General features: G+C 40.2%; 2 protein-coding genes across 2 annotated transcripts in view; both read right to left on the reverse strand.

Moving 5' to 3' along the window:
- Positions 1 to 990: 990 nt before the first annotated feature.
- On the reverse strand, positions 991 to 5947 carry lrrc28 (leucine rich repeat containing 28). The gene is made up of 10 exons (XM_088413313.1): positions 5689 to 5947; positions 4955 to 5178; positions 4835 to 4875; positions 4635 to 4672; positions 4395 to 4532; positions 3234 to 3440; positions 3062 to 3164; positions 1906 to 2096; positions 1635 to 1794; positions 991 to 1261 (listed from the first exon to the last, which is right to left on the reverse strand). Exons 2-10 carry the CDS (start codon positions 5120 to 5122, stop codon positions 1192 to 1194), a joined length of 1116 nt encoding a protein of 371 aa, XP_088269439.1. The 5' UTR covers positions 5123 to 5178; positions 5689 to 5947; the 3' UTR covers positions 991 to 1191.
- Positions 5948 to 6477: 530 nt separating this feature from the next.
- Positions 6478 to 25120, reverse strand: part of LOC148424369 (insulin-like growth factor 1 receptor) — a 47497-nt gene continuing 28854 nt past the window's right edge. The window contains exons 3-21 of the mRNA XM_088412352.1: positions 24461 to 24764; positions 23961 to 24097; positions 22749 to 22893; positions 20950 to 21158; positions 20349 to 20475; positions 20006 to 20241; positions 19063 to 19230; positions 18609 to 18816; positions 16692 to 17002; positions 15980 to 16113; positions 15669 to 15828; positions 15492 to 15591; positions 14853 to 14923; positions 14165 to 14394; positions 13982 to 14089; positions 12907 to 13069; positions 12593 to 12722; positions 11994 to 12128; positions 6478 to 11616 (exon numbers count right to left, since the gene is read on the reverse strand). Of these exons, the coding sequence (XP_088268478.1) occupies positions 11118 to 11616; positions 11994 to 12128; positions 12593 to 12722; positions 12907 to 13069; positions 13982 to 14089; positions 14165 to 14394; positions 14853 to 14923; positions 15492 to 15591; positions 15669 to 15828; positions 15980 to 16113; positions 16692 to 17002; positions 18609 to 18816; positions 19063 to 19230; positions 20006 to 20241; positions 20349 to 20475; positions 20950 to 21158; positions 22749 to 22893; positions 23961 to 24097; positions 24461 to 24764 (3575 nt within the window). The 3' untranslated portion in view covers positions 6478 to 11117. The remainder of the gene's footprint in view (positions 11617 to 11993; positions 12129 to 12592; positions 12723 to 12906; positions 13070 to 13981; positions 14090 to 14164; positions 14395 to 14852; positions 14924 to 15491; positions 15592 to 15668; positions 15829 to 15979; positions 16114 to 16691; positions 17003 to 18608; positions 18817 to 19062; positions 19231 to 20005; positions 20242 to 20348; positions 20476 to 20949; positions 21159 to 22748; positions 22894 to 23960; positions 24098 to 24460; positions 24765 to 25120) is intronic.

Genomic DNA, 25120 nt, shown 5'->3' on the forward strand with positions numbered 1-25120 from the left:
GTCACATCACTTCGCACATCCGACTGCTCATCTCCTCCTCATCTTCGCCCGCTCCTTTTCGGGGACAAACGCAACACAATTTCTGCACGGAACATTTCATTCCGCACCAAAGAAATGCCATCAGAATTTTTAAATGCGGCGAAAAAAAAACAACAGAGTCCCAAATGTTCATTTTTGTCATGACGTGACATTTCACAGCATGTTATCTCCAGCAGGCTGAGCAGCATCGCCCCCGCCCAGCCAGCCTGCATGACCCACAGGCAGGAAATTACTTGCTCCTTGCACGATGTATTCACACACACACACACGCACACACACGCACGCACACACACACACACACACACACACACACACACACACACACACACACACACACACACACACACACACACACACACACACACACAGCCTCCTGTCATAGGCATTGACTCACACACTCAAGAAACTTGCACCGCAGGCAAACGTGTAATATAGACTGAACGTCAATTATATAATACACTGAGAGGTGGAAATTTTAGTCAGTCTGAAAAACTTTAATGGTGGAATGCAAGTGCACAACAGGGATATGTGTGTGTGTGTGTGTGTGGGGGGGGGTGACAGGGCGCCACCAAAACAATCTGCAGCTACAGGATAATAGATAGGTCTTAAAAATGTTCAGAAAAATAGATTCGTGATTTCAGGTGTTTTTGAGAGGTTCAGGTTCATACAGGTTCTTTTTTTTTTTTTTTGAGATTATATTTCCTATAATATATATTTTTCCGCAAATATATTTCCTATTTTCATGTTTTTCCGCAAATTAATTTGTGATTGTCCGGTGGTTTTAGGATCCGCAAATATATTTGCAATTTACATGAGATTCACAAAAATATGTTCATGACTTCCGCATCCACAAATATATTTAAAATTGTCACATTTTTGATTTTCACACATCAAAAGACCCGCTTGTCTACTGAAAATGGCTTTTCAGGATACCAAGCACAAGAAAAACAGTGAAAGTTCAGTCAATGTTTACTGGCAAAAGAGACACAGACTTGCATTAAATTTGCCTCCAGACACACATTGGCGAATCTGCTGTAAAAATATTTCTGCCGAGAAACAAAAAGGAGGTTAAAGTGCTTATTTACTCCATGTCTTTGAGTTTAAAAAAGAAAAAAAAAAGTCATGTCCGTAGAATAGCGGCTCCAGAGTTGATCAGCCTTGAAGATTAAATGTCCGAAGGCAGTGGCTGGAGCAACAGTACGCCACAAAACTTACCATGCTCCTATGGAGAGGCACAAGGAAGCAAAAAAGACATACGGTGGCATGACACAACATAGAAATATAAGAAGTAATTCATACACAGAAAAATAATAATACATTCAAAGATAATAAAATATAAAATAAGAAAAGAGATAAAAAGAACATGCTTTTTTTTCAAAATTTGTATAATTTTTAACAATGTAAAAAATAAGGGATTATTATTATTAGCATTTACAACTACAAAAAATTAAAAAAAAGTTTTAATTAGATGAAATTCATATGCCTGCAGTTCATTTTTATGACATCAAAATCTATAGGCTGACATAAAATAAATGTTACATACTTATATAAAGTTTATTTCGAGTGATGTGAGAAAAAAAAAAATGCAGTCCAACCTGCGGTGCACTTCCGCCAGGACGGTGTGTCGCAGTGGGAAAAGTTTTGGATAGATGACAGTGAACATGGCTTGAGCGCAGCGATGGCAGTGACCCAGCGGAAACTGCAGCAGATCCAGGAGACTCTTTGGCAACGCGATGGGAGGCGGGACGTTCGCATCTACAAATTTCACCCGGCACAATTTGCAATCATTGCTGAATATACCACAAGCGTGATTACAATTCCGAGAGCAAAAAAAAAAAAAAAGCAGAACGGTCATCCATCCGTCACCTGTGGGCTGGCTGCGCCGTTGGTGGAAGAGGCGGTGCAGAGTTCTCATGGCCAGCTCCTCCAAGGGAATCACGGCATCCGATTCCGAGGCCACCGCTTTGACTTCGGCCGGCAGGCCGCGCAGGGCCTCGGTCAACGTCTCCGCCCGGCCTTCCTGGTCCGTGACGTCCCCCTGTGAGGACACGCCGCACCTGGGCCACACAAACACGCGAGCGTCACACAAGTTTTCTCCTTCCACTTGCCGAGTCTTCTCGCGCTCAGGGGTGGATTTTTCCAAAACTGGAATCCAGAACAAGACTGATCCACCGTGTTTCTGATGTCGTTTTTCAAGCCACGCCCCTTGGTTTAAAAAAAAAAAAGAAAAAAAAGAAAGCAAAGGTTGCAGGATTCCGATGTGCAGCTTAGAATTTTGACACTCAGAATTCTTATTTGAAGGTCAGACGCTTTATTTCAAAGTCAATCTTCACTTTAAAGTCAGAATTTTGTCCTAAAAGTAAGAATTCAGATTTTAGCTAGTGAGAATTCTGAGAATTAAATCGAACTTCTGACTTTGACAATTCTGAGAATAAAGTCAGAATTCCTTTACCGCAGTGCTTCTCAATTATACTTTACCAAGCTCCCCCAAGCAAAGAGAAAACTTTTCGCGGCCCCCCCACTCTACGGGCTGACTATAAGTCAGATTCTCTAAAAATTGTATAAGTACACCTAAACCTGTATCCTTTTCAACATTAACAAAAGAAAAAAAGCAATATAAATCATTTTTTAACAACTGTTTTTTACAGCGTTTATTTGGGTTACAGCTTAGTCTAAAACAGAAAAAAAAACTCTAGTTCATTAAAGTGCCTGACACAAAACAAAAAAAAACAAAGTTCTTATTTTATTGCAATTATACAGCACATGACAAAAACCAAGCCTTTTCCAAGGGGTCCCCCTGGCATTATTTCGTGCCCCCCCTCAGGGGTGCCCACCCCACTATTTAAGAAGCACTGCTTTAAAGTGAGCGTTCCAACTTTAATGTCTGTGATTGACGAGAATAACATCATAATTCTGTCTTTAAAGTGAATTCTGACAGATTTGAATAATAAACAGAAAAAAACAGATTTGAAGGTATTCGCCAACTTTTGACCCGTACCGTATAATAAAGAGAATAAGTTACCCGCTGCATCCGATGACCTTATTGTACAAGTTTGACGGCAGGCCTTTCAGGTCCAAATTGTTGTCCACAAACACAAACTCCAGCTCGTGTGATCCTCCCAAATCTAAAAAAAAATAAATAAATCAATATAGATAGTCGCTGCAAAAGAAGCAAGTAAGGCGGTGGCGGCGACCCAGCGGCAGGAAGGTGAGTCGGTTGGCGGCCATGGAGAGCTGGGTGAGGCGAGCCAGGCGGCAGAGGTGGCGCGGCACGCGGCTCAGAAGGTTGTGGTCGGCGCTCAAATACCGCAGCGACGAGCAGCGGTGCAGACACTCGGGAAGTGATGTCAGCTGGTTCATGGACACGTCCAAAGTCTCCAGGAACTGGAGGTCCCCCAGTTCTTTGTTGCACACCCACACAATACACATTTGTTTTTGAACGACTCGCAAGTTCACACAAGCCGCATAAACTTAAAATGATCTGATCCCACAATTCATTTTTGTTTTATTGCCTACTTTATTATTTGCTCGGTTGTGGAATGTGGTCTGCTGGGGGAGCTGAACACATTTCTATGCATATGACAATAAAACTCTTGAGTGAAAGCCATGTAAAGCATTTTTGTGTGTGTGTGTGTGTGTGTGTGTGTGTAATCTATTACTTATAATGATCAGTGGATCATTAGGATTATTTTTCCGGCTGCGTGGAATTTTAGCCTGAACTATTGACTCATTCAATCCCAAAGACATATTTTTACGTTTAATACATTCAATCATGTACTTATTAATATATCAAAATATTTTTTAAAAGTGTTTGGCTAAAGGAGTGTCTTAAGTGGTTAATGTTAAATAAATGAATTACTTAAGCAATTGATTACTTATGTAATTAGGTCCTAAAACAATTGATAACTTTATTTTTTGTTACATGAAGTAATCTTACGCTAAAGTAATCGATTAGTTTAGGTACTCATCCATTTCTCTAAGGTTAGTAATTGATCAATTTTACAGAAGTACTGGGATACTAAAAGTAATCACTTACTGTATGTTTTGAAGCACCTGTGCCTAGTCAAAATAAGATTTGTGCACGTGTAAAACGTATCATAAGAAAAACTTGACTCGCACTGAAAGTAACATCTAAAATAAGCCATTGACTGTACAATACCAAACGATTTTTCGGGCTTCTTTTACTTTTGAGAGCGAATAACACACACGTAAGGTGGAAAATGGAACACTGCCTCCCTCTAGCGGCGCATTAGGCTATTGCAGTTGAAAAGCGATCCAGCAAATGAATTTAGTTTAAATGAAATTCTATGACTACAAGATTTCGATAGGTCATCGAAAAAAGTAGAGCGTCTTACCTGGCGGCAGGCTTATGAGCTGGTTGTTGGAGAGTCGGAGCTGTCTTAGAGAACTCAGCCGTCCCACCTCCGGGCAGAGCAGCTGCAGGGCGTTACTGCTAAGGTCCAGTGATTGCAGCCGGGCCAAGTTTCCGATAGCTGAATACAGCATCATCTCAATTTAGTCCCATTTCGGAAATGTGGAAAATAATTTCCTTGACTGAAGCTCTTATTGGGCCCATGCAATGCAGAAGCACTCACCTTCAGGAATGATCACAATGTTATTAGAGTGCAAATACCTACAAAGGTGAACACAAAACAGTTTTAATCAATAAACAGTTTTTATCTGGAGGCATTTAGAGGCAATCAGAAACCTTCTAAAAGGTGCAGTAAATTACAGATTGGCTGAAAGGTTCAAACAGTGCAGTGGAACACATTTTAAAAATAATAATAATACTCACAACTCTATGAGATTTGGTAGCTTCTGTGCAAGATTGTCAGGCTGAAAAAAAGATTAAAAAGCAGTATGACAACCTGAATATCAAATGATTGTGCACTCACAGTGAAACAAAGCGAATTACCAGCGTGGTGAGCGAGTTTCTCTTCATGTAGAGCCTCTCCAGAAACTGAAGCCCCTCGTCTGTGAGCAGCTCTACAGGAAAATAGTTGAGGTTCCTGTAGTTGAGAAACAGATTCTTGTGGCGCTCTTGCTTGGCCATGAAGATGGTCTTGCGGAGCTCACTGGCCATCTTGGAAGAGGATTCACCTCTTCTCCTCCATACACTTCTACACCATCATTTTCTTTCTGGAGGTAAAAACAAACAATGAGGGAGGAAGTGAAGGTGTTTGTTTTTTGTTAAAATGTCTACATTTTTGTCATTTATGTATTACATGCAAGAGACTGTTGTTGGAAATAAACAACAAACTACATTATGCACAAAAAAGTAGCTTTAAAACAAACGAATGACAGAAATACACTTATTTGTGCCAAAGGATGCACTGTGACACCTTTGTTCTAATTTAAGATCGGTAAAAACCCTGGTGAGTATTAACTTAGGCCAAAAATTGTGGAGAAGAAATAATCAATTATACCACTGATAAAATAGACCTAACAGGTGCAAACAACGAATACATTCTGCGTTTGGCTTCAGACGACAAAATATGTGTACATTTTGAACTGCAATCATACAGTGCGCTATTATACCGATATTTGTACACATACTTTATTCGGCATAATGTTAGCAGTCAAGCTAAATAAGTCTCTGTCACGTATAGCTACAACGCGCGGAAGAAAACAGCAAATTAAATCGCTTACCTGAGGTTTGACGGAGGAACATGTTAGTGATACAGATGCTAAACTCGTAAAAATACTAACTTGGACGTGTGCATTAAAAATAAGAAGCTACTCAGGCTAAGTGCTGTTCACTACGCTGTGAAAGAAAACATGGTGACGTCACTCCTGCTCGCGAGGCTTTCACTTAAATAAAAAATAAAATGTTTTTCCCCCCTAAAATATTTATTTAAATCCAAGTATTGATTATAGTAACAAACAGATAACAATGAAAAAAAAACGCTGATCGGTTTATTTAAAAAACAACGACATATGACGTCACATCCGCCCTCGAACATTACGGCTTAAATATTTTTGGAAACCCATATTTTGTAAACTTAGCAGCGATGCATAGCAATGAGAATAATCTTCATGTGTTTTTTTAAAGGGACACTGTGTAAGATTGAGACCGTTTTTCATTAAAAATGAATAAATTAAATAATTATAAATTTTAAAAACTTGCAAACGAATTTGGTCCTAACAACCAACAGTTTATTTTAAATAAATTCAAGCCCACGAATTTTTCCTATCATTTTTTTTTTAATCTAATTGAAAGGCTGAAAGGTTTTATACGTACAGGTTTTCAACGCACCGCCACCAGTGGACGCTGTGGACTAGTTAACAGTTTACTCAAACAGTTTAATTTGCTGAAGGTTTAATTGTGCGTAAGACAATTCAAAATGCTAATTTTTAATTAGTTATTTCGAACCAATTTCTAGATGACCATTTGTATTTCTGAGATACTTTGTCACAGAGGCTCAAAGAAACAAGCAGTTCTAAGTTGCATACATTTTTATTTATCTTAAATGTCATGTAGAAAAACAAACAAAGAAAACAAGAACCAGAGAAACATTCTCTTTTTCCTTCAGCCAATCAGCTTCCACCCTCTGGCTAATATTTGAAAACATCATATACAAAACAAAAATGGGATAAGAACATCCAAAACAAAACCTCCACTCTACATTTTCATTAAGAGGGCTGGAAGGCTATTGGAAAAACGTACAAAACTATATTGGCCATGGATGCATGAAAAAGACAAAAAAAAAGTGATTTGTTTTTCTTTGAGGCCATCCAGTGGTAAAACAAAATGAAACAGAAAAAAAAAAAAGAATCCTGATCCCTTATATCGGTCTACTGCATTTAAAAGCAAAGAACAAGCCGTACCTAAACATGGCAACAAACAAGTCCCCAAAAAGCCAGAAAGTCAGTATTTTGCCATTTTTGCATCTTTGAACACGCGAGCGTACCAAACCGGATGTGGTTTTTCTCTCTGGCAAAGCCCACTGGTGAAAAAAATACCTCGCCGGGGCAAACACAATATCAGCCCGAAATACACACACACACACACACGTCTCAAACAAGACGTTAAAACTGACTTCAAAAGTGTACAGTCGTGTATGAATGTGCCGCCACATACTCACTAATGTGCGAAAAAGATGCGGAAGAAGAAGATTGAGCTTTGTGGGGTTTTTTTGTTTTTTTTTTGCAACCAGCGACAGAAACATGGGCAGAAAAATGCTGAGCTGTATTGCATTATTTAACAGTTCCAGCAGTAATTACAGTAGCATCTTCCTTTCCCCCCGTTTGTTGATATGTCATGATGCACATCAAGAGTATATGGGCCACATTGAAAAGGAGAAGGAAAAACAAGTTGAATTTACATGAACAAAAGTCATAAATGAGAAAAGTCACAATGAGAAAATGTCACAATATGGTGACGATAATAAAACAAGTCCGAATTTGGTGAAACGATTTGCGAGAAAAACGAATTTTCAGTAATGCTGTAAAGTTGAAGGAAAATAAGACCTTGCAAAAATAGTCAGAAATGACACTAGTAGCGAGGTTACCAAAAAGAAAATCAAAACGTCAGAGCTTGTACATTATAAATAGGCATGATGTGATGAGCGTCAAAAAACAACTGCTCAAGTCATGAAAAATTATCGAAAAATTACAAATTTGTACAGAAGATAAAGCACTGCAGACAGAAATATAAGGAAAAAAGTGGTAATAGTTCAAGAATAACGTAAAAAGTTTACAAGAATAAAGTCTCATTATTAGAAGTCATTGGAATAATATTTCTATAAAGCTACTCCTTAAATTGTAACAGTAAAAAATGATTTTTCTGAAGAATAGCGCTCAAATATGAGAAAGTTTGAGGAAAGTGTCAATATTTTAACTAAATTTGTATTATCTCCAACTATCTACAAATGTATATTTGTGAACTTATATCTGTGTTTTTTAACATATATCTGTGGAAATTTTGACTAATTTCACAATAACCTTTTCTTACTAGTTAACTTTTCTTTTTGGTATTTCGATGATTTCTGTATTATATTACAGGTTATATCTCAGATATTGCAATGGTGTTTTTCTCGACTTTTCTCATAATATTTTGTCAATTTAATCGCTTTAATATGTCAATTTATCTCGCCTCTTACATCAACATTATTGTATCAAACGATTTCTTGTAACTCTTCGATTGTGTCCAAATATTAATTTTAGTGAATGATATGAAATATTTATCTATTTATCCAGTTCTAAGTACACCGTGCCAGTATAACGTCTTCTACACTCATGAACCCGAGTTCCACTTCCTGAACATACAGTAGAAAGGATCGATTATCTGTGCTCATTAAAAAAAAAAAAAAAAATCCCATGTTTCTGTGCTGCTGTTTGGTTTGTGATTTGTAATTGTAAAATTAAAAGTAAAGCTCCTCCACATCTTGATGGGGTTGGGGGGGGGGGGGGGGGGGGGGGGTGTTGGGGGGGGCAGTGAGGTAGATGGATGGTTGAACAAAAAAACAGAAGAAACCTTTTCCCTTCCCCCAAAAGTAGCAAAAAACTGTCAAAAATGTATCAAAACAAATACAAAAAGTCTCCAGCTATTTCTGTACAGTGATTTACATACACAAACAACAACACAATTAAACAACTGGGCTGGCCATTATTTCTCCGATAAATCTTACAAATAAATAATTCAGCCTTTTACTCAGGGAACAGAATCATATTCAGCACTTATAGCGACAATATTTTGCCACCATTTTGTAGTGAAATTTATTGACATTTAATAGTAGCGCGTCAAGACTCGACGTCTTTATTAGCATCAGCTAGCTAGGTAAATCAAGCAATGTCTCGGATACTAGCTTAAAAAAAGTGAAAAATATATTTATGTCAATTTTCGTGATGATTAAGCATTCACCACCATTTTGTAGTGCTTTTTTTGTTGTCTTCTACCCGCTTTCATTTGTTAGCATTAGCAAGCTAATTGGCCAAATTTGGCTCAGGGTGTATTGCTGAATATCAGCCGAAATTAATGTGGTGGTGTTTTTTTTTTTAAATAAAACAAAAAGACTGACAAGATTGTTGATTTTAACTGATGGTCGGCAAAAAAAAAAAAAAAAAAAAAAAGTGATTATAAGGTAGTGTTTTTAACTCACGAAAATTGTTAAAAAGGTAGCTAGCATTACGGCCAGCCTGACAGTAGACAATTAGTGAACCTAATTGCAGGGTGTTGATGAACTATTCACTTTTCTTTGCCTTAAAACTAGAAAAGCGGGGAACATGCTGCAGATGGGTAGTTAAAAAGGAAAGTACAAATACTGTTAATCGGTGGTGAAAATTGAGTGCGGTGAAGAACAAGACCGCTAAATAATAGTAAGAAATAAAGCCTAAAATGGCAGCACGAACCTGAGATTTACTTGGGACTCTTTCCTCCGAAAAAATAATAATAACATATATATTTTTCAGGCGTACTTCTTTGAAACCAGCTCAGTTACACTTAAAGAAAAAGAATAATAATAAACAAACCAAAAAACATGGCAAACTGCAGTGAAAACGCTCATAAATTCAACCTGAAGGTCTCTTATATACTCATAGTCATATTGTATATATTTATATAGATTTATATTACAACCACAAGAGAAAATAAGGAATAGCAGCTTGACTTTTCTTTTTTTCTGTACAAGATGAACTTGGGGACCATATAAAAAGGTAGAAAGTCACACCGAAAAAAAAAATGCTCATGAAAATAAGAAAAACTCAATAACACCACCATGACTTAGTGTTTTGACGTCAACTCGCAATACCTAGTAACTATTTCCTGACCATTTGTGGCTCAGATTTGAATATCAAAACAAATTCTCAAAATGGGGACCTCAAGTTTTTTTTATTTTTATTGTTGTTTTTGTATGTCTTCTAACCATTCAGAATCAGGGCTTTTATTGTTATTATAAAGGCAAAAAAAAAAAAAAAAAAATTTCTATCCCCCCCTCCCAAAACGAACTTGACTCATATGACCATGATTTTTTTTTTTTTTTTTTTAAAGTGTTTTGGTGGATTTGCAGAACAATTCCAGCACTTTTTAATGATTTGTGGCTCAGATTTTGATGGTGAGAAAAAGTGGAGTATCAAAATTGCTTCTTTTCTTAGCGGTTTTTTTTTGTAGGTCCTTGCAGCGTTTTTGTTTTTTTTTTTCTACCTTATGGTACAAATGAATACAATAATGGTAACACAATTATTTTTTTTTGTTGCTCTCCAAAGTGATTTTTTTCCTCTTTTTGTGCCATTATCGTTTTAACCAGTTCAATGGCGGTAACATAAGAGTCTGAAAGTTTTTTTCGCGTCATTTTTTCACACCTATGTCAATCTTGTACCGAGGAGCAAAATTTTAGCCCATTAACGAAAAAAGATTTTCCCACACCATTTTTCGTTGAAGAAAAGAGGACATCACTCAGAAGGATATCAATTTTCTTTTCGCATCATTTTTCCATGTCAGTCTTTCAAACGTTTTCACTCCTTTGTCATTATCGTACCGATGAGCACAAAATGTTCTTCAGTTGTTTACGTACGTAGGATTATGTGCACCATTTTAAGTCATCTTCCTTCGTTCTCGTAAACGCTCTTCAAAACGCGACAAAGACAAGTCATGGTCATGTTATGAATTTTTTTTTTCGGAGTAGTTCAACGTCGATGCGTATTTCACTGTTTGTGGCTCAGGTTTTGATGTCAGTACAAAATGAATCATCAAAATGGAGACCAGCGCTGCCAGCGTATCAAAATGTAGTTTTTCCATGTCGTTTTTTTTTTTCCATATTGTTTGTCACACCTTTTTACGTCATTACGATACTAACCAGCACAAAAGCTGCAACACGGAGGACTTCACTCCGTAAGTGCTTCTTCTCTCATTAGGTATGCATCCATAATGCCTGCCCAAAAATGGACTGAAATCCACTAAGAAAGGTCTCTCGTTTTATTTTAAAAAAAAAAGTAAGAAAGTGTTTATAAAACTAGCAACTCCGTTTATGATGTTTTCTTCGGCAGCAAGGGGGCAGTGTTGTGTCTCGTAGTAGAACAAAAAAAAGGGTGGCGTTACAGCAGAACAGGTTTGACTTCCCTTGAGTCTTTGCTCCGTCCAATCAGCAGGCAGACGACTGAGGGAGGGGCATGGCACGCTGGTTTTTGCGCCCCCCGTTCATGTGGGCGTAGGGCGGCAGCTCGTCCAAGGCGGCTTGCATGCTGGCCACCGAACCGGTCCCGTTGAGCGGCGGGCCTGCTCCCGGCGATGCCGTCGTCGGCGACGTCAAGCCATTTGCCGCTTGGTGCCCGACGGGCTCCTTGTCCGAGCAGGGCCGGGAGGGTGAGCCGGAGGGGAGCGAGGGCCCGGGCGGAGGGTGGGATGAGCCGGGCGAAGGCGGCGTCTGTAGCGCCGTGTCCAAAGGGACGCCGTCCGTGTTTTCGGAGTGTTTTTGGGGCGGCGGCGGGGCCTGAGCATCTGGTGGCTTGTTGTCGGCGCTGTAGAAGAAACTGACCTCACAGAAGGATGGCTCCAGTTCATCCTTCACACTACTGATGATTTCCACAAAAGAAGGACGCATTTTGGGGTTGTACTGCCAACACATGCGCATCAGCTCAAACCTGCGCACAGTCACACACAAACACCTTTACAATTAGGGCCCCGATCGGCCGATTAAGGCCCTTCAAACAATACCAAAAACAATTGGCCAAATGGCCAATACTTGCCGATTATTTGAACTTTTAACTTTATTAGTCACAAGTCAAATAAAAGACAATCAGGTAAGTATGAGTCAGAAAGTGAAAAGCTAAAACGAAACACTTCCGAAGATCGAGAAGAGGAACGAAACAGAAAAGCTAAACAAACGAACACTCGAAGTAAAAAGCCGACGTTTCTACCAACATTTTTTTTTTTCTGAAAGAGGCTCCAAATATTGTCCTCCAAGACTGTTAATAAGGAGGGGAAAAAAATGTAAATACAAGGCTGGTAATGAACTTACAGCATGTCGGGACAGTTCTGCGGTTTCTCCAACAGGCCTCCCTCCATGACAAAGCGTAACACCTGCTCGTTGGACAGGCCCTGGTAGGGCTGTTCTGCCAGCGTGGCAATCTCCCAGAGGACCACCCCAAACGACCTAAATGGAGACACATTTGATCTTGAAGGCTGGCTTGAAGTAGCACTTGGTAATCGACTGTAGTGACTGATGCGCAACTTTGACCTGAAGGACCCGAGCATTTAGAAGAAAACAGGTATTGAGTAGCTGTACACTGCAGTAATTTGCACATTTGACATCAAGACACACAATTAAGAAGAGGTTGGTGTACCCCTGGGGGTACGTGAAGGCACTTCAAGGGGGTATTTCAGATTTTGGGGTTCCTGTAGGTATCATCAATAATAATGCCATAACAGGAGCAGTACATTTTTCTTTTCAAATGAAGAGCAAATTAATTGGAACATAGAGCAATTTGTTGCTGAGTTGTGTGATCTTTGCATAATGTTTCATGAAACAGCAACGTTTTACCATCAAGACTTCAAAGTTTTCGCATAGCATAACAGTTTTGAAGAGCTGTCCCACGGACTCATGCAAAGTACACTCACCAAACGTCGGAGTTCGTGGTGAAGACGCCGTCCTTCAGAGACTCGGGAGACATCCACCGAACAGGAAGCAAGCCCTTCCCACCTTTGCGGTAGTAGTCCGTCTCGTAGATGTCTCGGGTCATGCCGAAGTCTGCACACACAAAGACATAACGCTTTGACTAATTCTGTTCTAAACCAGTAAAAGTCTGGAGTTTTTGTAAATCAAACTTCGGGTTGCAATGTGATGCTGCTGCAACTTTTGATGGGCTGCTCCCTCTCACCCCGACAACGAGAAGATGGAAATTCCTCCAAAAAAAACGTCCCATTTCCCTCACCTCCTATTTTGACGGTAAAGTCTTCAGCCACCATGCAGTTGCGCGCCGCCAGGTCTCGGTGCACAAATTTGCTGGCGTTGAGGTACGCCATGCCATCCGCGATCTGGCCGGCCATTTGGAGCATTTTCTTCAGGGGCGGCAGGGACAGACTGGACCACTGTTGCTGCAGAAAATGCGCAAAAGACGACATCAATGGAGTGTCTAAAAGAGTTCGTTGGAGTCTCTCACACGCATCAAAACTAACAGTTAGGGCTGTCTCTATGGAATCTTTTAAAAAAGGATTCTCCTACTGATTGCTCCATAAAATAACAGAGTACCGTATTTTCCGCACTATAAGGCGCACCCTCAATTAATGACATGTTTTAAAACTTTTTCCATATATAAGGTGCACCGGATTATAAGGTGCACCCTCAATTTATGACATATTTTAAAACTTTTACAATCACAATATAGTAATATTCAAAGTAATACCAATAATAACTCAAATAATATAATAATATATAATAAACTCTCAATAGCATAATAAGTCGATGTCAATAAGAGCAACCTTGTTCAACAGTAAACACACAAAAGACACAGGTAAAGCTTACTTTATCACTCCATTCCCCATCTACGAATCCCCATCTCAATATTAATCCATATATAAGGCGCACCTGATTATAAGGCCTTCCATCAGCTTTTTTTTTTTTTTAAAAAGTAGGTTTTTGGGTGCGCCTTATAGTGCAGAAAATACGGTAATCTACAAGTAGATTACAAAATTACTTGATAAATATCTTTGATAGTCAATTAATCGTTTAGAGACATAAAATTGTCCATTTCCTCAGAATTTCAGCTTCAATAGAAAATACTTTTAAGATTTCATTAATCCTCTAATGAAAGCAGAATGATTAGTGACGTTGAAGCAGAATAAGGCTTTCGCATATACCTCCAGTATACTTCTGTTTTTATTCAAAAATTGTTTGGTGTTTAAAAAGATTCTAACGCTGGCCGGCCCAATCCTGATCCCTCCCACTGTACTGGCATTTGGCAATTTCTATTCCTGCCCCCACCTTTCGTGACACCTTTGTCTCGTTACCTCTTTGGGTCGAAGGGAGCGCAAGTAACTCTTGAGGTCTCCTCGTGTCATCAGCTCCATTATAACTAGGGTGGGCTGGCCCTGAGAGACCACTCCCAGAAGACGCACCTGTCACAAAATGGACGGTGAAGAAAAATGGTACACGCACCATGTGAAGACTACCGTATGTGCCCGCATGCGTACCACGTGATGACAGTTGAACTCCTTCATCACTGAGGCCTCGTTGAGGAACTCGATGCGTTCTCTCATGCTGGCCGACTCGTTCACCGTCTTGATGGCCACCCGCGTCTCGGGCTCATCCTTCACCACGCCCTTGGCGATGCCCTCGTACACCATGCCGAACGAGCCCTGGCCCAGCTCGCGACTCAGGGAGATCTTCTCGCGCGCCACCTCCCACTCGTCCGGCACATACACTGCGCGGGGGAGAAAAAAATTAAGCCTTTGACATGGGTCTTGGACTCCTACACAACTCTTTAACATGTCAACACATACTGTAATTCCCCAAATATAGATGCACCTGCGTAATAGGACGCACCCTTAATTTTAGGGCAAAAATTCTGGCAGCAAAACAGAATAAATATCATCTTTGTAAATTCTTCATATTTTCTTGTGTTCATATCAATTATTTAGACATTTTAATGCGGGTTAGGATATGTGAGTTTCAGATTTCCCACATTGTGAGCAGTCAGTGAATGCCTCGCCAGTGGGGAAAAAAAGTGCAACTTATATTTGGGGAACTACGGTAGCTGTTGTCTGTACTGTACTGTACTATACTATACTATACTATACTATACTATACTATACTATACTTGGCACTAAAGAGCAAAACAATTTCTTTAGGTTTCACTACTACAACCACTAGTTGACTCACTTTCCGCCGCGCTGAAGTATTCAGGGTTGACCGACGCATACAGTACTCCGTTTCCAAGCCGGTCGCTGTTCCTAGCAGCAAAGAAACAAGTGTCAATCACATACAATCCTAAATCAATAGTTCAACAAAATGTTATAAAACATGTACAACGTCCGTGTATAAAATACATTTTATACATAAACACTTATAAATATAAAACATTCTACATAATAAATAATATATAATTCGTTTCAGTCTTCATTTAGACCAAAACAACTATGGAGTCATCTTCGGATCATGCACATTTGCAATTAGCAGCTCTTGACAATGTTGACATCCTATGTAGGATTCATGACATGAATATCATTTATGTTTATATTTAGATTTTAAGGCGTATTTCATTAATCTGGAGGGATCTATCTTTACTAATTCACTAGATGAATATTGTCTTTCAATTGTTAATTTCTTGCATTGTTGGGTATACATCTAACAATCAGAGCAATTAAAAAGCAATAGTGGGAAGTCGGTTGTCCATTTCATTTATATTAACGGTGAGCATAAATGGTAAAACCTTGTTATATACCAAAATATTTGGCTTCGGTTTATGTAATTAGTACTATAAAGCCCGGTTTTAACGGCAGCATCAGCACGACAACGCACCTTTTCCTGTTCAAGGCGAAGAGTGCGCCGACCAGGAGGCAGATGAACACAATGATAACGATGGGGGCGAATATCATGACGTAGAGGAAATTTTCATATCCTGATGGGTCAAGAATAATCAATATTTGAGCTAATGCAGGAGTAATGATTAAGAGTGTGTTGATGCACGCTTCTTACGTTCTGCCACATAAAGATCGACCGGTTGTGTCCAGGAACCGTTACCGGCCAATGACGTCGCTCGGATTCTCAACGAGTAGTTGCCAGGACTTAGGTTGGACAGACGCACGCCGCGCTGAGTCCGATACAGCTGACCTGATACGCACTCGTGCTTCTCAGTCTGACATGCAAAAATCACATCGTAAAGTACACGGTCAGGCCAGCATGGACATTTGTGGGTTCCAGACTGTTTTCCACGTTAGAAATAAGGAAACAAAATTGAACCTTACCACCGCAGTAAAGTGGAGTATAATATTAATTTTTAATCGTACCTCTGTGCCCAGTTTGAACTTGATCTCGTACATGAGGATGAGGCCGTTGGGGTGAGACGGCTCAGGCCAACGCAGGAAGACAGAGTCCTCGTGGCCCTCCCAGGTCACAATGCCCGGAATGTCATCTGCCTTTTCTGGAAGGGAAAAAGAGAGGGGGCATTCAGAACCATGTTGGCTAAATTGGGTCAGACTGAAGGTGGGCCAAGCATGGCACAGGGGCCCCAAAAAAAAGCACCATTTTATCTGGCCGACCCATTATTGTTTACATTATTCTGAGTCCTGGCATACCGTACAGTATATTGCAATTTTCCTACCGTTTTGCTAAATTATACAGATGCTCCTCTACAAACAAACATCCGACCTACAAACACTCAGATAGGAGAGGATTTGCCCCAAAGTTAGTGTTTGTATTTCGCGCATTTTCTGCGATAAGGCCGGGAATGGCTTTGTGAACAAACGTTCATTCAGTATGTCTTTCTCTCACTGATAGTGCAGTGCAGGGGTGCTCAATGAAGCTTGGTTCTTTTGCAGTGATATCATTAAACAAAGAGTAAAATGACCCAGCCACATTTAAATACTGTACAGTACATGCGGAGAGTGCGCTCCCTGTCACTCCTCTCCATTTTAGTTAAGCAGGAAATGTTTTGAGAGGCCAGCGGGAAATGTTCTGAGAGGCCAATTATTGTTTCAAAATAAATTGTGTTCCACAAACCTGCCGGTTTGGTTCTGGAGAAAACGAACTCAGCGGCACTGCAACGCTTCACTTGCCGGTTGCAGGCATGAACATCGATGCGGTATACTGTGAACGGCTGTAAACCGATGATCTGCAGCTCGCGCTCCGTCACTGCTTGTTCCACAAAATCAAACTCTCGCTCCATCAGCTCCAGGTCGGTGGCGCTGCTGTTGGCAGCACCTTGCAGTGGAGAGACTGTGCTGGTGTTGGCATAGTGAGGCTGGTGCTGGCGCCGCGAGTGGGTGGCATTGGCGATGTTGAAGAGATCTCGACGGCGGCGATCAGGTGGTCTAGAAAAAGAACATTTCAGTAACAATTTCAGCATTTGGGGACACAGCATTTGGGTGTGTATACAGCATAAGGTGCACTGCTCAAATGTCTCACAAGGGGGTGCTAGTTCATTCCTAATCCTGCTTTGTTTCTTTTTTTATTTTGAGGCACTTTGATCAATATCTTTTTGTCAGTCTTATGTGTGTGTGTGTGTGTGTGTGTGTGTGTGCGTGTGTGTGTGAGTGAGTGGGCACATCTATGGTAAAGGGGGTGCATGAACTAAAATGTTTCAGAGATAGCGCTAGACAGGGAAAAGGAAGTTGGTTGTTTTTAATAAAAGAGTCAGTCTGTTGTTGGTTAGTTGCAAGCAGATGTCAAATGCAGTGAGGTTTGTTGTTCGCTTTGAATCTGTTTTGATTGCTCACACAAGTCTTTCGGTGTGTGTGTGTGTGTGTGTGTGTGTGTGTGTGTGTGTGTGTGTGTGTGTGTGTGTTCCAATGAGTCATCGAGTTGTTTTCAATGCTTTCCAGCCTCTGGGGGGGGAGGACAACTAGTGAACATTTTTGTAAATAGATTTGCCAAAACAGCACCAGTCATTTTTGTGGCGACTCAGCTTTGACCGAGAAACCTAAAGCAGATCCGGCTCCGTAATAAAATGCAAACCGTTTCAAATTCCAACAAGCTGTGTATTTATGAAGTACAGTAAACTGGGGTCCCATTTTGTACATGTTTTTTAGGGCTGATGTCTATTGTTGGCAGAAAAAAAAAATGCTGATTCTGTTTTTTTCTGCCGGTAAATAAAATATAAAACAATCATGAATAAAATGGCATTTTTTCTGTTTATGTAGGTAAATAATTGGGCGGCCTTGTACCTACTCCCCACGCAAAGCAGGTGTCAACACTAAACATAAAGTCCTTTTCAGTTCACAGAACACATTGCATGTCAAAAATTAATGAAGTCACAAGGACATTATTTTTTAGTTATGAAAAAATGAAGCCTCATGAAACACTTGTGATATAATTTCCACTGTATTATTAAAACCAAGAGTGTCATCTAGACTAAGAGCAATGAAATATCAAAATGAGGCTTCATTTTCTCATCACTATTAAATCTTGTCAGATGTGTTTGTGTTGAGAAGCTAAAGATAAAATATATGGCAAATATTGGCCATTTGGCCAATTTTATTGGGGTCAATGATTGAAGGGCCATAATCAGCAGATTTAATTGGTCAGCCTTTAAATCAGTCGGGTCCTACAGTAAAACCCAACAATTTATGGTGAATAGAGAATGAGAAAAAGACAAACACTGAATAATTGCAACGCCAATATTTTTTGATTAATTATTTTTTTACGCTGTAAATGTATCACACACTTTAATGGCAAAAATTGAAGGTTGTTTAAAACTAATCTTACAATATTAACCTTTAACATTATTGTCTTGTCGCTATTATCTGATTTGGGAAAAAAAATCCATAAGAAATTGTTATGCTTGTGCACATATACATCAGCATTAGGTAAGCCAAAAATCCAAGCGATTTAGCAACCTCTAGAGATACAAAGCTCGAAGATGCGTCACTTCAACACTTCTTCTTTGACTGCCAAAAAAAAAAAAGAAAAAATGCTCACCTGGGTGTGAAAATGGAGTTGTGCAGAAAGTTCTCAAAGACTTTCCGGTAGGAGGCGTCAGCGGCTTCTGCCTCCAGGTCCTCCACCGATTTTGGGCAAGGGCAGCAGGGGCCCTTGTCGGGGCCGTCGGGGTCTGACTTTGTGGGCTTGGTGTCATCCTCCTGGTCCCCTACCCCAATTGCTGCCATCCTTACGGGGATCTTCAACTCTGCCATTAAATCAGCAGTGTCAATGACTCTGGCACACTCTAAAATAAACTTTGGACCCGTAACGCAATTTGAAAAAAAAAAAAGGCAAATGTATGCGTTTGTACATCAGATTCACCCTGGTAGATGACAGGGAGGCTTCTTACCGCCAAGGGAAGAGGACAAATTGTATCACTGAATTGTATACAATTTCCAGCTGGGCTGTTTTTAGATCAATAAATACGGTGGAAGCATGTGTGCTTGCTTACCTTTGGAGCAGTAGTTGTGCTGGTACAGTTCTCGGTCTTCGGCCTGCTGCTGCCAGCGCACCAGGTAGTAGGTTTGATTGCCATTGGGGGAGACTGGGGGCAGCCAGCGCACCACCAGCTGCGTGGAGGAGTTGGAGTAGGCACGCACGTCCTGAGGCATGGAGGGCGCTACAGAGACAAAATAGGCGCCGTTGGTTTCTCTCCTGCTTAAATGTATTTCCATAACCATCTCATAGGAACTTTACCATTTCATTTCATATTTTGAATCTATTTAATGTCTAATTGTGTTTATGGGTATGACTATCCTCACCACTAAAATCATGGCGTTGCAATAGCACAGACTAATAAGGATTAAGAAAAATCAATTACCGACATATAGATATTTTATTTATTAATTAAGGCAGAGCAATCTCTTGAAATTCTATGATGAAGATTGTTCTAATTAGTATCCTACACTAATTGCTTAACACCGTGGTTCTCAAATAGGGCTTTTTTTGTGTACAAAAAGGAACTTCAAGGGGTATATAAGATTTTGACAGGTATCAACCAATCTATTTTAATGGCGTGACAGGAATATTACATTCATATTTTCAAATTAAGAGCAAATTCTTTGGAACATGAAACAACTCCTTTACAAAACCTTTTCTTAAGTCTTTTATGGATGTGAATTGTCATTAGTGACACAATTTTCCGGTATAACAGCTGGTGTTACACGAGCTATCTTTTGGAGTTATCTGATAAAATACACCTAGGGATACCACTATAAATGTAGTTTATAACATTATTGACTCTGATACGTTTGGCACAGATTAAGGTGTAAGTCCCCTTCATCCAATCAAAAGTGCTTTGCGTTGATTAAGGGGTAGTATTTGGCTTTTCAGACAGAGCAGCACTAAGGTATTTTTTAGGAACAGCTTGCCATTACTCCTTCGAACGTACTTACCTGAGGGGCTAGTACGGATGTACACCACCTTGCTCTTGGCGCTGGGCACCTGCTTGTCATCCACCATGAGCGTGATGGCCTTAACAAAAACGGCGTACTGCGTCCACGGCTTCAGGCCAGACAGCAGCACGCCAGGATCTGTGTCTTTGTCTTGGTGCAGCTCCACGTCCACCATGTTCCAGCTGTTGGAGCCGCAGCCGTCCTGCCCCTCGAACTCGGTGATGTTCTGGTATGGCCTAGATGAAGGGAGACGGAGAGGGGGGTTTCGTCAATAACGAGCGGCATTCAGGAGGAATCGCGGCTGAGATCAGAAGAAGGGAGGAGACGGCAAATAGAAACGTACGCCTCTTTGTAGTATACGATAAAGCTGATGAGGTCTCTGTAGTCTCGGGGGCGGTAGCGCTGCCAGGTCAGCTTGATCCTGGTACTGCTGGTGGTGTTGGACTTGAATTGCAGGATGGTGCTTTCGCCTGAGGGGGTAAAGGAGTTCTTGCATCAAAAAGAGTTCTTGACCTTAAATGTCAGGAGGTTCGCGATGATGTCTTTTTTTCCACAGCAGAGTGCTGTCTGCAGCTCACTTCAGCTGTGCTCCATTTCCATTTCCATTACAGCAGGAATACAAAAATAGCAACAACAAAAAAAATCTACATGACAAGAAAATGTAGAAATATATATAAATAAAGTTTGGAGAAAATGTCAAACTCTAAAAGGGAAAAAAAATACCAAAAATAAAAGAAAAAAGAAAGACATAAAAAAATCTGTAGAACATTAGTTTAAGATCCTTAAATAAAAAGAGGTTGGAACTACAAATCGTGGTAACACCTGCTTAAAAAAATTGGGGGGGGGGAGAAAAATTAAACTGAGCACCGTGAGTGGAGAGTGCCAAACTAAACTATAGCAACCCCAATAAAAATAGGAAATATTTGGATGATTTTTGGACGTACAGCTTGCTCGGTCGCCATTGTTTCGGAAGTCTCTTTCGTCAAATCGCCCTGGAATGCCAGTCTTCTCCCACATCTTCTGGATCTCTGACACACAGAGCTTGGGGTTGGCCCGGAAGAACAGCTTCCCGTTCCTGATGGTGAGGTTGTGCTGCTTCCAGTCCCACAGGTACTGCAGCTGCTGGTTGTCAAACGCCGAGAAAGCGTACATGCTAGAGGGCCAAACAAGGAAGAAGTCTTCAGGATTTTACCTCTGTTTTTAGATTTGTAAAAGTATTTCAGACAGCAGATAATACAGCTCAACAGTGATATGATTCAAACATTTCATTTTCATTTTCAGACACTCATTGGATTTCAGTCATTTTATGAAGAGCATCCCCATTTTCAGGGGCCCATTAAAATTTAGACAAAGATTAAATGAAGGCATTTTATGCATGCTGCTTCACTGTCCTTGTTCTCAAAGGTATTTGGGAAGTATTTGGGTAGCATTTTAGGCACTGTATTCATCCTCACATTAATAACTTAACACATACAAAGCGTACAAAAAAAAGAACCGCTGAGGAGGGATTGAAATACCTAAAATCTAATCCAACAAGAGACATAGAGAGTGAGAAGTCTAATGATGCTACATTAGTACTGTATTTGCACAATTAGTTTACTTTTTACTGCTTTCACCTACATATGATTCGCAAAGTAGAAAGCAAAATAAGAACAAACAAAAAAAAACTTTTTTCATTGCAATTTCCAGCCCCCCTCAATGAGTAAGTGAGTAATGAGTAATGAGCAGCACATGCTCAGCTACATCAGATTCAGCAATCCTTTAAACGTGGATTCTTTTATTATTAGATAGCTAGACTCCCATTAAGGTCTCAATGATTTAGTGGGGTTATTAAAAAGTTCCTTGATTTTTTTTTTTTTTTTAGGATTGATTGATGCACAAAGCACAGTTTGTGCCTTATACTATTCTGGCATAGCACACAATAGAGATGCCTGGATAATAAGAGCATATATTCACCATTGTGTGAACATAGAGTATATTCTTAGCCGATCCCAAGGTGTTGTTGTTCAATGAGTAATAAAATATAAATCGGATAAATGCACTTGGATGTAATGTGGACATTGGCCAGACTTCCGAGGGAAGTCTTGCGTGGTCACTGCAGGTCCGCCTTTGCACACTTTGACAAGCACAAACACCTTCTGTGGATGTGTTTTTGCTGCAAACAAATAAAGTGATGTGGCAGCTTTATAGCGTTCTTGCTCATGACCTCACATTCCGATCTGTTTCGTCACCATTAACCATGGAGCGCCTAAGGGAATATAAGATCCGGAGGGAAGGAAAGGGGGAGGGTGGTGGCAATGTGGCTCTTTTTGATACGCAGGGTACCACCCAGACTTACAGGAATGATTGCAATGTGGAGCCTTGGGACAGCACTATTCTTGTCAACAAGGAAAAACAAGTAGTGAAGGCGAGGAGGATTTTTTTTTTTTTTTTGCCTGGAATGTTAAGATAGTGTCTTGATCAGACTTAGTTTTCATTTAACACTTAAACCCTGCTGATGACCCTGGGAGGTCTCTGAACTTTACTCGAATTTTACAACAAAGATACATACATTAGTCCTAAATTTTGAATAACTAAATCAAGATTATTGGTTATAGGCATTCCTGACTACGACTAATCAAATTTTATCCATTATGACAAAAGCATATCGGTGTATCTCTCGTAAATATTACAAGTAATTTTAGCATTTTGTCAATATAAAACAAAAAGACAGCAAAAGGAGTGTGATTTTGTGTGTTCTTACTCATCCAAGAGTTCCTCGCCGTCAATGTATCGCAGGCTGCGCAGGAAGGCCAGCGAGCTGAGCGTGTGCGAGTGTCGTATGCGCACATATCCAGTCACCCTCTGGATCAAACCAGTGAAGCTCTCCAACTCGGCTACCATGTTGTCTAATGAGAAGCAACGTGAAAATAGACATATTTAATTGATATTTATCATTCTGATTATTTATGGTTTTAAGACCAAGAAATTTCATGGTCCTCAGACTTTCCAAGGTACTGGTCTAAACTCCATGTGACATCGCGGCATAATGTAAAAAGTATTTTGGCTTCAGTTTTTTAGACGAAGCCAGAGCCAAGCTCAGCCCCCCTTCAAAAGTAATGTAACAGTGAGTCAATTTCCTTAATTTACGTTTGATACTACAAAACTATGGAGACATTAGTGATCATGGGACAAAAACCCTAAAGTATGGTATAAAACTTGTCTATCACTAGGGCTTGATCAATATGGATTTTTTTTTTTTTTTTTTTTTTTTTGCCCGATGTCACCTTTTGGCAGAAAAAATACCAATTACCAAGTGGAGGAAAGTAAATGGATGGATGGATGGGGAAATGAAGTCTCATGAACCACTTTTGATATATTTTTGCTCCTCTAGATGTCAGTCTTGTTTTAAAAATACAATGGAAAATTCAGACATTTCTATTACGCAGGCCTTTATCTTTAAACAGAGAGCACCAACGAGAATTAAAAAAAATATATCACAACTGCTTCATGAGTTTTCATTTTCCCATCACTATTTTTCCCAATGCATTTGAACAGGTGCTAATTATATGAGCAGTTTCACTGTTCAGGGGCAGCCTGGTACCCATTCTCAGAGAATAGCCTGGGTCAAAACAAAGTTGTTGTTGTTTTTTTAAATCATTTTCAGTGAACAAATTGCATTGTGTGATTAATGACATTAAACGGGCATTAATTCTTATCTTGTGTTTGTGTTACTAGAGGTCGAATAGATGTTATATAAAAAAAAAAGTATGCTGGATTTACTCTGTAGCACTATGTTTAAAATAAAAAAAAAAATAGAAATGGTGACTTTAGGTTGTGTGTAAAAGTAGTTATATATATATATATATATATATATATATAAAGCACAAAGGGGCATTTGAATCTGCCATACTGGACCATGTGCTTTGACTGCATGTCATGTAGTAGTAAGAATCAAACGGTGCGGAGTACTCACGGCCTCTGCGGATGTTGATGTGCAGGTTGCCTTTGATAACCGTACAGCCTTTCAGGGACTGCGCGGCGTCCATGGAGTCGATGACCTTCTCCTCGCACACTTTATCGCACAGGCCGTCGCAGGCAGTGCAGGACATGCTGGGAAAAGGGAGATGGACGGATGCATGACAAAAACGGACAGTAATATGTCTGACAAAGTTTGTATAAGAGGGAGGTTCCATCACAAGCATTAGTAGGATGTTCATTCAAAGTAAAATCAAATGTTTTACTTTGAAGATAAAAAAAATAACAAGTCTGCTTTTATCGTGAACCACAGAAATAGAACCTTTACTAGACAATTTCAAATGAAACTAGGCCATTAAAACGATGAATCTATTATCAAAAATGCTTATCAATGAATGTGATAATTGACTAGCTCTTTGCGGCTCTAAACAAAGAGATATATTTCAATGCTCGTGAACGGCAGGTTGGGCTAAACTCCGTGCAGCACGGCGGGCTAACCTGTTAGGGGTGGTGCGCGTATACCCAAAGGGACATTCGGACATGCACTCGCCCTCATGGATGACGAAGCTGTCGAAGTCCGGCAGGTGGACCCTGGAGCAGAGTTCGGCGCTGACGCAACGCCAGCCCTCGAACTTGTAGGTGCCCGGCGGACAGTCGGCCACGCAGCGGCCCTGGTGGTAGTAGTGCACGCAGGCAGCACAGGCGCTGTCGCTGCCCGCCACGCTGCAGCTGCCCAGGCATTGCGGGTGGCAGCAGTCACCGCTGGCTGTGCAAGCTCGACGCCCACACTTCTCTGGACACTCTGATGGCCAAACACAGAAACGGGAAACAATTACATAGGCTATATAAATATATACATATAAAAAAAGAAACATTTGAAATTGCTTGTATACAAATACTGTAATTGAGTTTTTGTTTTTAAGGGAAAATTACACTAGATGAAAAACTAACAACAAATGGCAATAAAAATCCAAAATGTAACCTTTTGCAATGCTTCCAATGCTGAAAATGTGCAACAAAGTGTTTCTGATGTAGATTATTTGCTACAAGCCTCCCCACTAAGCACACAAATTGCTCAATCTGCTGTAGTGGGGGTCCTCCCACGTTACAATTTGAGGACATGTGGGGCAGCTTGGTGATTAAACAGGCCGCACAGCG

Source organism: Hippichthys cyanospilos, chromosome 4, assembly GCF_059441005.1.
Source record: "Hippichthys cyanospilos isolate Australia breed blue-spotted pipefish chromosome 4, RoL_Hcya_1.0, whole genome shotgun sequence".
Lineage (NCBI taxonomy): Eukaryota > Metazoa > Chordata > Actinopteri > Syngnathiformes > Syngnathidae > Hippichthys > Hippichthys cyanospilos.

What these genes read in the sequence shown, in the direction of transcription:
- lrrc28 (XM_088413313.1), bottom strand. Translation starts at nt 5,122, where the DNA reads ATGGCCAGTGAGCTCCGCAAGACCATCTTCATGGCCAAGCAAGAGCGC. An exon ending in AAGGTCATCGGATGCAGCGG is followed by an intron (nt 2,097 to 3,061) that starts GTAACTTATTCT and finishes TGTGTGGCCCAG; the next exon opens with GTGCGGCGTGTCCTCACAGG. An exon ending in ACGGCGCAGCCAGCCCACAG is followed by an intron (nt 1,795 to 1,905) that starts GTGACGGATGGA and finishes TGAAATTTGTAG; the next exon opens with ATGCGAACGTCCCGCCTCCC.